At 41.1% G+C, this 13,037-nt stretch overlaps 1 protein-coding gene across 1 annotated transcript; it reads left to right on the forward strand.

Moving 5' to 3' along the window:
• Window positions 1-10,724: 10,724 nt before the first annotated feature.
• Window positions 10,725-11,627, forward strand: LOC138907710 (uncharacterized). Its single transcript, XM_070198317.1, has 2 exons — window positions 10,725-10,962; window positions 11,104-11,627. The coding sequence occupies exons 1-2, from the start codon at window positions 10,725-10,727 to the stop codon at window positions 11,625-11,627; spliced, it is 762 nt and encodes a 253-aa protein (XP_070054418.1).
• The last annotated feature ends 1,410 nt before the right edge of the window (window positions 11,628-13,037 follow it).

Genomic DNA, 13,037 nt, shown 5'->3' on the forward strand with positions numbered 1-13,037 from the left:
AGTCAATATTTATCAACAAAAGTGATTAAACTTTACTTACCTCTTCAATTGTAGCAAAAACCCTCTCAAAAATCACCTTTAGCCGAGTTCTAAATCACCCAAAATAAGAAAAACAATGAAGCCTTTTGAAATATAACACTGCCAGGGGTTTCGCACCTGCGATCCAAGTACCGCTTCTGTGGCTAAAATTGCGCATCTGCGCACTTTACTTAAATTTATCCCCATCACTCATGTCGTCCAAAACCTGCTTCTACGGGTCCGCATCTGCGAAAAGTTTTTGCATCTGCGGTCCTAGCCCTGCCTGACCTCTTCCACTTCTACGATCACTTATCCGCATCTACGGGCATGCAGATGTGGTCAATCTTCGCACCTGCTACCTTCACCAGCCCATCCCATACACGGACCTGCAATCAAATGGTCCGCATCTACAGACTTCCCCTAGGCTTTCCCACTTCACTTCTGCGACTCTCCAGTCGCACCTGCAGCTCCGCATCTGCGGCCAAGCCCACCGTAGATGTGATTACACTAGAAGCCTTACACCTTCAGCAATCAACAACAATTCCAAAAGTGATTTGTTAACCATCCGAAACACCCCTGAGGCCCACGAGTCCCCATCACAACATACCAACAAGTCCTAAAGCATGATATGAACTAGCTCGAAGCCTCAAATCACATCAAACAACACCAAAATCACGTATCGCACATCGATTCAAGCCTAATGAACTAATGAACTTCCAACTTCTAAAACTGTTACCAAATCATATCAAACCAATCCCGAATAAGCTCAATTGTTTCACACAAGTCATAAATGACACAACAGACCTACTCCAACTCCTGAAACCAAAATTCGAACCCGATATCAACAAAGTCGACTCTCGGTCAAACCTCTCAACCTTCCAAACCTTCAACTTGCCAACTTTAGCCAAAAAGCCTCAAACCGACCTACAGACCTCCAAACCAATATCCGGACATACACTTAAGTCCAAAAGTACCATATGAAGCTATCTTAACCATCTAAACTCCATTCCGGAGTCGTCTACACAAAAGTCAAACTTCAGTCAACTCTTTCAATTTAAGCCTTCAACCTTAGGACTAAGTGTCTCAATTCACTCTGAATTATTCCCGAAACCAAACCAACCAACTCGGCAAGTCACATAACCACAAATGAGCATAGAAGTGGCAACAAATAGGGGAATGGGGCTACAATACATAACACAACCGATAGGGTCGTAACAACATATTTTGAAATGATTTTATTTAAAAATATTTTAGAAAATTGTTGTTTGGAAATTATTTGAAAAATGTTTTTGAAAAATTGTTTTTGCTTTTGAAAATGGTTTGGAAATATTTTGGGAGGCTCGGATAGTGTATGTCGAAGCGAATAGACACTAGAATGTTAACACCGACTTGGTTGTAACTCCAGCAGCCAACCGTGTTGCCTTCCAAAGCATGGATTATCTCATTCCCGTCTTCTCTTTTTCTTCAGCTTTCGCCATTACCTCATAAAATATATTTTTGTTCCGGATCCGAGGGACTGTGTAGTATCTTGTCCTCTATCAGTCAAAGTACCATCATAAGGCCTCAAAATTTATATCTTTTTTATAGGCCTCACAACATAATATTTCTCTACTAACCTGCAATTTTCAATCTCAAAAGAAACTCGTAAAGGAAACACCAATATAGTCAAACTAACAATATAACAAAAATAGTAGCAACAACACTACAAAGGCAACGATTACAAAAATAATAGAGAGACAAATAAATAGCAGCAAAAGAGAACAACAACAAAACCCATAAACATAATAGGGTAGCAGGTTTTCCGGCAAGGCAACAATCAAAGGCAACAATGCAGCAGCAGCGGCAACGACGACTATTTTCCAACGAGTTTTATGGCCATAATGGAAATCACGATCAAATGCGTCCCTCAAAACAGTGGCAACCAAGAAACGAATTAAAACGTCAAAAATAATTAGTCAAAGAACATATAGAGCAGCAAAAGTGGACGAGCAAGAGAGGTCGTCGGAGTTAGTACCATTTCTGGTGAGGCGATAAATAGTCACGACAAAATGCCACTTCAACAGTTACGCCGGAGCAGCGATGAACGGAGGCAGTAAATAAGAGGCCGCCGGCAAGCGTAAGTCCGACCAGATGTGGAGTTTTGGGGTTAGATATAAATCTGAGTTTCCCCGCTATGTTTTCCGGCGACTGACTAACCAGTGAGGAGCAGCGATGGAAGTAGCTAAAGAAAGGGAGAGAGATGGTCGCAGTGGTGATCGTTGCCAGCTTGCCAGTGATAAAATTCGGCGGCGGCAGTAGGTGGGCGGATTCCGACTTCTGTCATGGTGGTCGGATCCTTGAGAGAGAAAGAAGGCATGGAGTGAGGGAGTAGAGGCTGATCTCTCTTAATTTGAGATAATGAGATAATATCTATTAGGTTTTTGTCCCTTTTATGCAAAAATCTGATGGGGTATTATAAAAATAAAAGTATATTATGATGTATGTAGTGTGTAGTTTATGTAGTGGGTGCAGTTAAAAAAATATGTGGTGCTCATTTAAAGTAAAAATAAAGGTAAAATATAAAAGAAAATATGTGGTCTAAATATAAAACCACTAACTTAAAAATCACAGGCCGAATATCGGACACTCTTTATTTTGCCTGTGTATATGTATGTATCAGTGCAGTTTATGTAGCTCACAGGAGAAGACAAACCAATGGTCTTTACCTTTTGAATAAAGGTTTTACCCATTGGGTAAAAGGGTGTCATGTCACATCAGGTGTCATGTCACATGTTTAGTCACATCAACTGTCATGTCACATAGGTATTGACAAGACATATGATTTAACTAGATTTGATCTGTATTTTTAAATAAATTCTACTCACTTTCGTGTAATTAATAGATTGTGCTATAAATTAAAGATGATTATTTAATTGAAGAAAGAATATGGCTTGCGATATTTATTTGAAAATGCCAACTACTACAATAGTGGTGTAGTAATTATTTTATTATTTTTTAAGTGATAATAAATTGATAGAAAAATCCTAATATTTTGAAAATAGGTTATCAATAAATTATTTGAATTTTTAAAAAATGCACGAATGTAGTATTTAATTAATTACAATAAAATGATAAACATTCCTATATTTTTTGAAAAATAGGAATTATTAGCAATAAATTACATTAAAGTTAAAAATATGCAAAAATGCTATATTTTACCATTTAATGACTAGGAAGACTGCAGAAGTTAATTTTAAATATAGAGCATCAAAATATACAGTCAACATGAATAGTGATGCGCACGCGACGAGATAAGGGGGCTTATGCGTGTGGTGCAAGTAAGGGAAAATACTTCATTGTGATGCACACGTAGCGAGATAAGGGGGCTAAAGTGTGTGAAGCTATTTCGGAAAAAATATTTTAAATGTGAAGCTCACGCGGCGTCATAAGGGTAAATTTTGAATTGTGATTTGTGATTATGAGGTGTGGTACCTCGGGGTGATTATTGTTGTTATTCTTGTGTTGGAACAGTTTCTGACTTCCTTGTGTATGTCATGCATTTTACATGTTTTGTTGTGTTGTTTCTAATGTGCTAATCTTTTCTGGTAATACTTGGTGATTTGGTTGCCAAAGTGGAATTTCCTACATGGAGTTGTTATCTCGTATTCTGTTGAGTTGTTGGTAACATAACGGATTAAAGTAAAAGAAAGTCATTATCGTGCTTTACTTTAATTGATTCTTGTTAAATCCCTCTTGAACATGTTATACGTAACTGATGCGGGTACGATATACGTGGTGGCACGAGGTCTTTGCCGTGCGAGTGTGATTTATATTGTGGCACGAGGTCTTTGCCGTGCGAGTATGACTTATATAGTGGCATGAGGTCTTTGCCATGTGAGTATGACTTATATTGTGGTACACGGTCTTTTTTGTGCAGGTGTTACTTATGTTGTGGCATGAGGTCTTTTCTGTGCGACAGTGATTGATAATGTGGGCACGAGGTTCCATATGTGTGTGATTCAACGAGGTGCCATATGTGTGTGATTCAACCAGATGACTTGTCGTCGAGACTGGACCTTTATTTGTTCTAAATTGTTATCATTTATTCTGATGAGATTCAGTTATTGCCTTATGTTATTATTCCTTTTGTCGGTCTTTGTCATTTTGCACAGGTTATATTTGACTAGTGAGTGTCTCGACTTAAACCTCGTCACTACTTCACTGAGGTTAATCTTAATACTTACTGGGTACCGATCGTGGTGTACTCATACTATACTTTTATATATGTTTGTGCAGATCCAGGTGTTGGAGGTAGCGGACCCAAGCTGTGAAAGTTTCTTTAATCGCAAGGGTTTAAGGTAGAGCTACATTGTTCGTCGCAACCCCTTGGAGTCCTTTCCTTACACTTATACTGTTAATTCTCTATCCCAACAATAATGTACTTGAGATGTTTTATGTAATCAGTTAGAGCTCGTGACACTGTACTACCTAGTCTTGGGGATTTGTTGTGATTATTGTTGTGTTGGCTTGTATCACCTTTATTTTAGCATTTGCATTAAACTCTGCTTTATAATATTTAGTTTAACTATTGTAAGTGATCAACTTACCTAATTTTAGAGACTAGGTACCATCACGATCCTTAAGGAAGGATTTTGGTGTTGTGACAGTTGCAATACTTGATTTAACAATGATTATTCTCTATCCGCACTTTTGTTGTTATCATGTCCTTGTACGCTTTTTGTTGAGTTATGAGGATGTGCCTCTTGATGATAATTTGTTACTTTGCATTGTTTTATAGTTGTGGCACATGTGTACATGTTGTGCGAATTGATTTTAGATGTGCATGCTGCGACATAAGGGAAGCATTTCATTTGTGATGCGCATGCGGCGAGATAAGAGTGGCTAGATGCGCGTGCAACGGCATAAAGGTGGTGTGTATTGATGCAAACCTGGCGAGATAAGGGTGGGTTATGCGCGTGTAGAAATATAAGGGGAAATATTCATTGTGATTCTCACGCGGCGATATAAGGGTGGCATTGTGGGCATGTTATGTGATAGCTCGGGGGTGATTTGTATTAATTATGTGCATGTGGTGGTGAAAGAGGGGCATTCTTTTTGTGATTATGAATTCTTTCTGTGTGTCATGCATTTTTACATGGTTTTCTACATTGTTTCCAACATGCTAATTTATGCCTCTATTATTACTTGATGATTGTTTGCCAAAATGGATTTACCTACGTGGAGTTGTTACCTCATATTCTATTGAGTTGTTGGAAATGTAACAGATTGTAGTAAAAAATAAGATGTTATCATGCATTACTATAATTGATTTTGAAAATTTCTCTTGAACATGTTACTTTGAAATTGATACGGAATGGGATTATAATGTGGCACGAGGTCTTTGCCATGCGAGTTTGACATGTGTGTGGCACGAAGTCTTTGCCGTGAAAGGGTAATTGATAATGTAGGCACGAGATGCCATATGTGTGTGATTCCATTTGATGACTTGTTATTGAAGTTGAGCCTTACTTGTAGTATATTTCTATCACTTGTTCTGATAAGACTATAGTTATTGCTTATTTATTATACTTTCCATTCCCAGTCTTGGATATACTGTACGGGTTATTTGGAAAGTGAGTATCTTTTGACTTAAAAACCTCGTCACTACTCCTCTGAAGTTAGTCAAGATACTTACTGAGTACATGGGGTCGGTTGTACTTATACTATACTTCGGCACCTTGCGTGCAGATTCAGGAGCTGGGTAGCTGTGAAGAGGAGCTTTCCATTGGAGGTGTACCCACGTGCCGAATTCATGCTACTTGTTATTCCTGGTATTTTATGATTTTATTTTTATTTATGTAATTTTCAAACAGATGTTGTATTGAAATCATTTCACCAGCTTAGTAAATCTAAATTATATTGGCTGATGACATGTACTGCAAATCCTCATAGTAATTGTATTAAATTCTATTGCAATTTTATTTTAATAATGATGATTCCTCATGTTGAAGTGACTTATACTATCTGGCTTACCTAGCGGGTTGGGTTAGGTACCGTTATGACATCGGTGGGATTTCGGGTCGTGACAAGTTAGTATCAGAGCTCTAGCTTTATAGGTTTTACGAGTCATGAACAATTATCTAGTAGAGTCTTGCGGATCGGTATGATGACGTCCATACTTTTCTTCGAGAGGCTACAGGGCATCTAGGAAACTTCACATCTTTATCTACTTATCGAGCAACCTTGTTTCATCTTGAAGCATGTACCTTCAATTTTATTTCATTCACTCGTATGTGATGTTGCGCACTCAGTATCTGCTATACACCAACGACTTGTTATGCTATGGATGGAGTACGAAGGGCTATGAATGCTTGATTATCGTTGCGATGTGGCCTAGTCTTAGAAGCGGATGCAGTGGTAGATCTTTCAGTTGTTCCTTTGTGGTATGCAGTGAATTCTTGTATTTGGTTGATAAGTACAGGCTCGAGAGGATTAGTTGGTTTCCTAATTATTGTGACCATATTAGGATCATGGGAAGATGTTGATTTGAGGCTAGCTGGTGGGATTTGAGGTTGTGTGATTTATATGAGGCTTCTATTCAACAAAGCGAGTATGCTACCATTTCGGAGGGCTTGAAGAAGTCTGCACAACTGTCATAAGGATGAGTATGAACTTGGCAGAGTCTTTGGAGTGTTTTATGACTGGTGTTACATGAGTTTATAAAGTATTTAGTTGGTTAGCAGAGCGAGATCGGGACAGTTATAAAGGAAGGGTACGAAGGGTTATAAATGATATGTTCTATGGCCTCGAGCCAAGTGGGGGAGTCTGCTATTGATGATCGGATTGCATGGTCATGCGTGATATAGGACTAGGATGTGCTAGTGGATTGGTTATGGTTTGAGGAAGGTTTCATCAAGGATGATTAGAGCAAGGTGAATGACTTTTGAGAAGGTTCCAACGGGTTCAGGACTCATATGTGATATTTAAGGATTTTCGAATTTGAGTATGGTTAGGACTTGAGGCTTACATTGGATGATGTCGAGACTTGCGGTATTATATATCATTATTGATTCTAAATTGCGGTATTAGAAAGGTGAAATTGTAAGGACCCATAAATATTTTAACCAAAATACTCAGGGTTTCGTGGTGCCAAAATAGATTCCTGCGTTACGATAGTAGAAATTCTTCGCGGCGAGCTTGCTCGTCGCGGTTCGGACTTTTTTGGATTGAACAGTACCCTACGGACTGAGAGGAAAATGTTTCATAGAAGAACGTGTTTCTACGGCCCATTATGCGGCCGCATAATCACTCTGCGGACCGCATAATGGCTACAGAGTGAAGCAGTAAGTTTGGCCAACTTGAGGTCAGTTTTGCAGTCGATTATGCGATCGCAAAATCGATATGCAGACCGTATATCGGTCGCATAATTCCTCTTAGGTTTCTGTGGAGGGAGTTCTGCGGTGCATTATGCGACCGTAGAACAAGTATGTGGACCGCATACTGGTCGCATACCTGAGCCAAAGGTTTAGGCCCCTGAAAGCAATTTCTGTTGTCACTTTGCGGACCGCATAACCATTATGTGGTCGCATATGCGACCGCAGACCTATGTCGGGGCACCATTTTTCTTAATTTATAACCCTACCCCCATTCCGTTAAAACACCCATTTAGTCTATTTTGAAGCTCATTTCTGATATTTCTAGAGTTAGAGAGAGGGTTTTAGAGGGAGGGCCTAATTTTTCATCAATTAATCTTCAACCATCACTCAAAGCTTGAAAATATTCAAGAAGAGCACCAAATTCTTTATCCTAAAAGGTAAGGCTTCATCACCCCAGCTCTTAATTTCAAACATAGCTATAATGGGGTACTAGTGTGATACTTCATGGGTATATGGGTGGTTTATCTTGCATGCATGTGTAATAAAGAGTGTGGGGAAAAAGTGAGCTAGAACTATGAACATTTTCCTAATTCTGGGTTCAATTTATATATTGCTAAAATAGATTGTGGTGGCTAAGGGTTCCGGACAATTGTAGAGTCTAAAGAAGCGCAATTGAGGTATGTATGCCTAACTCTCTTCTTCTTAGAATCAAACTCCTGGTGTCTGAATGATGGGTGTAAGTTCTAACTTGATCATACTAGAGTTGTTTTCCTTAGTGTGTTGGATTTAAAGATTCATGTTCCCTAATTGTTTTAGATGGTTACCATGTCATCATGCTATTTGAGAACGTAATTATGTTGTTTCCAAGCTCCTTCCCTTATGTGTGCAATGCCTTATGTGATGATGTTATTTGAAAGGATAAAAAGGTAAAAGACTTGAATTGTAAAATGTTCCCAAGTGCCAAGAACTACTTAATAAATGAGGTTGTTTGTGCCATGTAACGAAAGATGGGAAAGAAATGTAAATTTAGTGAACAATTGAAAGAGGTTATGTCTCAAGTGAGATGGCTTAGCCGATCGGGCCGAGATCGGACGCCATGCTGTACACATGATGGCATTTGTGTTGGAATTATTGATTTACATTGTGGATATGGATATGTCTCTGAGATGGCTTAGCCGGTCGGGCCGAGACCGGACTCCGTGTAAAAACACGGTGGCATTGTGAGTTGTGGCTTTGGCACTAAAGATTATTAATCTAAAAAGATGGAAAGATTGAATTGGAAACTATGTGACCCTAACTTGGTGTTTTCTCTGTATTTCTATAAAACTCTTATTGATTATTATGACTAACTTCTCTTTGTTTCACTGTTCATTCTACTAAGATTGGTGTTTGCCTTACATACTAGTACTATTCGACAGTACTAACGTCCCTTTTGTCGGGGGCGCTATATCTTTGAATGGATGTAGGTGGTTCCATCACAGATAGTGCCGATCGTAGATAGGTGGTGCTCTCTTTCTCTCCTCACAGCAGTCTTGGTGAGCCCCATTTCTCCCAGGGGTCGTGTAGTCCTTCTATTGTATAAGTTTTCATATTTTGAGGTATAATCGGGACCTTATTGCCGGCATTGTCATGTTGCTCTTTTGTACTCTTAGAGGCTCCGTAGACGTTTATGTGGGTCATGTATGTATGTTGGGGTGGTCGTTGGACCAAGTTGTATTTTGGGAACTCAACTATGACATAATGTATATATGGAAAAATGAACTAGCAACGTTTATATATTTATATAACTGATCTCTCCCATGTTTAACAAATGGTGATGCGATCCCTTTTTGGATTATGAATGAGTCAGGTAGGAAAGGTTTAATAGGCTTGCTCGACCGGGTTCACTCGGTTGAGCGTCGGTCGCGTTCCCCGAGGTTGGGGCGTGACAAACTTTGTATCAAAGCCTAAGGTTTTAAAGTGTCCTAGGATATCTCGGAGCCGTGTCTAGTAGAGCCCTTCTTATCGGTGTGTTGTCGACCACATATATAATTAGGGGGCTACTTGGACATTTAAGAATGATACCCTTCATTGTTGTTCTATATCGTGCAATATAGCGGAACGTGAGGTTGTTTTCCCCTAACTTGATCATTGTTCTAACTTTCAGTAAATGGCACCTAAGAAGAGAGCGAGAATTGGCCAAGAAGCCAATGCCACACCGGGAATGGTTGTTGATCCCTTACTTGATAATGTGGGTGAGGATAATCCCCCTACTATCACACTGCCTGATTCGTCTACTCCAGAACAGACTACCCCAGTTCCTACACCCGCGGAGGGTGCCACAATCCCCCCCCCGCCGATATACATGTTCTACCTCCAGCCCCAGCTCCAGGACTCAGTATTTTATGATGGGGATCTTAGAGGAGCTATTCAGATGCTGACTCAGTTAGTAGCTTCCCAGGCTCAAAGGTCAAATGTTGTACCCACCTCATTTAGCTTGCAAGGAGATTCTTCCGGTTCCAGGGTAAACAGGTTCCTTCAGTTAGACCCTCCAGTGTTCATAGGTATTGATCCCGGGGCAGACCCTCAGGATTTCATTGATGAGATGCATAAGACTCTCCGAGTTATGCGTGCTACTGAGACGGAGGGAGTAGAGTTGGCCTCCTATCGTTTGAAAGGGGTGGCATATTCCTGGTTTAAGATGTGGGAGGATTCCCGTGAGGAGAAGAGCCCTCCGGCGAGATGGAGTGAGTTCGCGGATGCCTTCATAGACCATTTCTTGCCTGCCGAGACTAAGGCAGACCGTGTTTTGGAGTTTGAGACCCTTAAATAGGGTAGTAGGAATGTGTAGGAGTATCACATGGAGTTCGTGCGCCTGTCGAAGTATTTTGTTCATATGATGCCGACTATGGAGGCAAGAGTGCGTTGATTTATGCAGGGCCTTAGCCCTTTGGTTATTAATGAGGCTACCACAGCTGCTCTAAATTCTGACATGAACTATGGAAGGATGGTGGCATTTGCCCAAGCTACGGAGGCTCGAAAGTTAAAGCTCAAGATGGAACGAGATAGTAGTAGTAGGGCCCGATCAGTGGCAACCTTGGGGATTCATTCGGAGGTGGGAGATCAGCTTTTTGGGGAGGATCATCAGGGCCATCCCAGTCTTATGCTCAGTCTTCAGCTAGTGCCCTGCCATCAGGGCACGGTCAGCAGCAAGGGACTCGCTTTAGGCCCGGTCAGGGCAGCATGGGGTCCCATCATCAGGACCGATCAGGAGGGAGATTCCAGCAGCAGCAGAGGACCCCATGCCCTAAGTGTGGGAAGATACATTCGGGAGTCTGCTACCTGTACATGCCAGTATGTCACAGATGCAGAATGAGAGGCCATATTCAGAGGGAGTGTTGTGCATCCCACCAGGGTACAGATAGGGGCACAGCTCAGTCATCCAGTCCTACAGCTGCCACATCTTCAGCATACCCTCCAGCTCGAGGCTCTTCAGTACTCGCAGGGCATGGTACATCCATGGGTGGTGCACAGAGTTCAGGAGAACCCAACCGATTTTATGCTATGAGTGGTCGACAGAGTGCAGAGGCTTCCCCGGATGTCGTCACAGGTATATTGACTGTTCAATCTCATGATGTGTATGCCCTTATTGATCCCAGATCTTCTTTGTCCTATGTTACTCCTTTTGTTGCTACGAGCTTCGGGATAGGACTGGAACAGCTTCATGAGCTGTTCTCTGTATCTACTCCAGTTGGCGAGTCTATTGTGGCCGTACGGATTTATATGGATTGTGTTGTCACGGTGCATGATCGGGATACCATGGCCAATCTTATTGAACTATGGATGATTAATTTTGATGTAATAATGGGAATGGATTGGCTCTATTCATGTTTTTCCAAACTTGACTGTCGGACCAAAATTATGAGGCTTGAGTTTCCTAATGAGCCAACTGTTGAGTGGGAGGGGAATAATGTTATGCCAAAAGGTAGGTTTATTTCTTACCTTAAGGCCACAAAGATGATCAGGAAGGGGTATATTTATCATTTGGTCCGAGTTTCGGATACCACTGCTGAGGTGCCTACCCTTGAATCTGTACCAATTATGAATGAATTCCCCGATGTATTTCTGGATGAGCTCCCTGGAATTTCTCCAGACAGGGAGATTGATTTTAAGATTGATGTGATGTCGGGCACGCAGCCTATATCCATTCCACCTTATAGAATGGCGCCAGCAGAATTAAAAAAGCTAAAGGAACAACTAAGGGATTTTCTATAGAAAGGTTTCATCTGACCGAGAGTGTCGCCTTGGGATGCACCGGTTCTCTTTGTCAGAAAGAAAGATGGATCGTTGCGGATGTGTATTGATTACCGGCAACTCAACAAAGTCACAATCAAAAACAAATACTCGTTGCCTAGAATAGATTATTTGTTTGATCAATTACAAGGTGCTAAGTTCTTCTCCAAAATTGATTTGCGGTCCGGGTACGATCAATTGAAGGTAAGGGAGCACAATATTTCGAAAACAGCTTTCAGAACCCGGTATGGGCACTTTGAATTTTTGGTAATGTCTTTCGGGCTAACAAATGCCCCAGCAGCTTTCATAGATCTTATGAATCGGGTCTTCAAGCCGTTTCTTGACTCCTTTGTGATAGTATTCATTGACGACATCCTTGTATATTCACGAAGTCGAGAGGATCACGCCAACCACCTCAGGGCAGTTTTGCAGACTCTTCATCAACACCAATTGTATGCAAAGTTCTCGAAATATGAATTTTGGCTTGAATCTGTTACATTCCTGGGTCATGTCCTCTCTGGAGAAGGAATTAAGGTTGATCCTCAAAAGATTGCGGCGGTGAAGGATTGGCCTAGACCTATTACTCCAACAAAGATTCGCAGTTTCTTTGGTTTGGCTGGGTATTATAGGAGGTTCGTGGAGGGGTTCTCCACACTTGCCTCACCATTGACTAAATTGACACAGAAGGCGGTTAAGTTCCAGTGGTCCGATACTTGTGAAAGGAGCTTCCAGGAATTGAAATCAAGATTAACCTCGGCGCCGGTATTGACCCTGCCATAGGGTACCGAGGGGTTTGTGGTGTATTGCGATGCTTCAAGGATCGGTCTTGGGTGTGTATTAATGCAACATGGTAAGGTTATAGCATATGCTTCAAGGCAACTTAAGAATCATGAAAAGAACTATCCAACTCATGACTTAGAGCTTGCGGCGGTGGTTTTTGCATTAAAAATTTGGCGTTATTATTTGTATGGAGTCCATGCAGATGTATTCACGAAAACACAAAAGTCTTCAATACATTTTCAAGCAGAAGGAATTGAACTTAAGGCAGAGAAGGTGGCTTGAGTTGCTCAAAGATTATGACATCGACATTTTGTATCATCCGGGGAAAGCTAATATGGTGGCGGATGCTTTTAGTAGGAAATCTATGGGTAGTTTGGCTCACTTGGAGGCATGTCAAAGGCCCTTGGCCCAGGAGGTTCACCAGTTAGCCGGTTTGGGAGTTCGTCTTACGGACTCTAGTGAAGGGGGAGTGATTATGCGGAATAGGGCAGAATCATCGCTTGTGACGGAGGTCAAGGAGAAGCACTACAGTGATCCAGTGTTGGTGCAGCTAAAGAAAGGGATTCATAAACATAAGACTACTACTTTTTCTCTTGGCATGGATGACGGTAC

This window comes from Nicotiana tomentosiformis, chromosome 3 (genome assembly GCF_000390325.3).
Source record: "Nicotiana tomentosiformis chromosome 3, ASM39032v3, whole genome shotgun sequence".
Taxonomy (NCBI): Eukaryota; Viridiplantae; Streptophyta; class Magnoliopsida; order Solanales; family Solanaceae; genus Nicotiana; species Nicotiana tomentosiformis.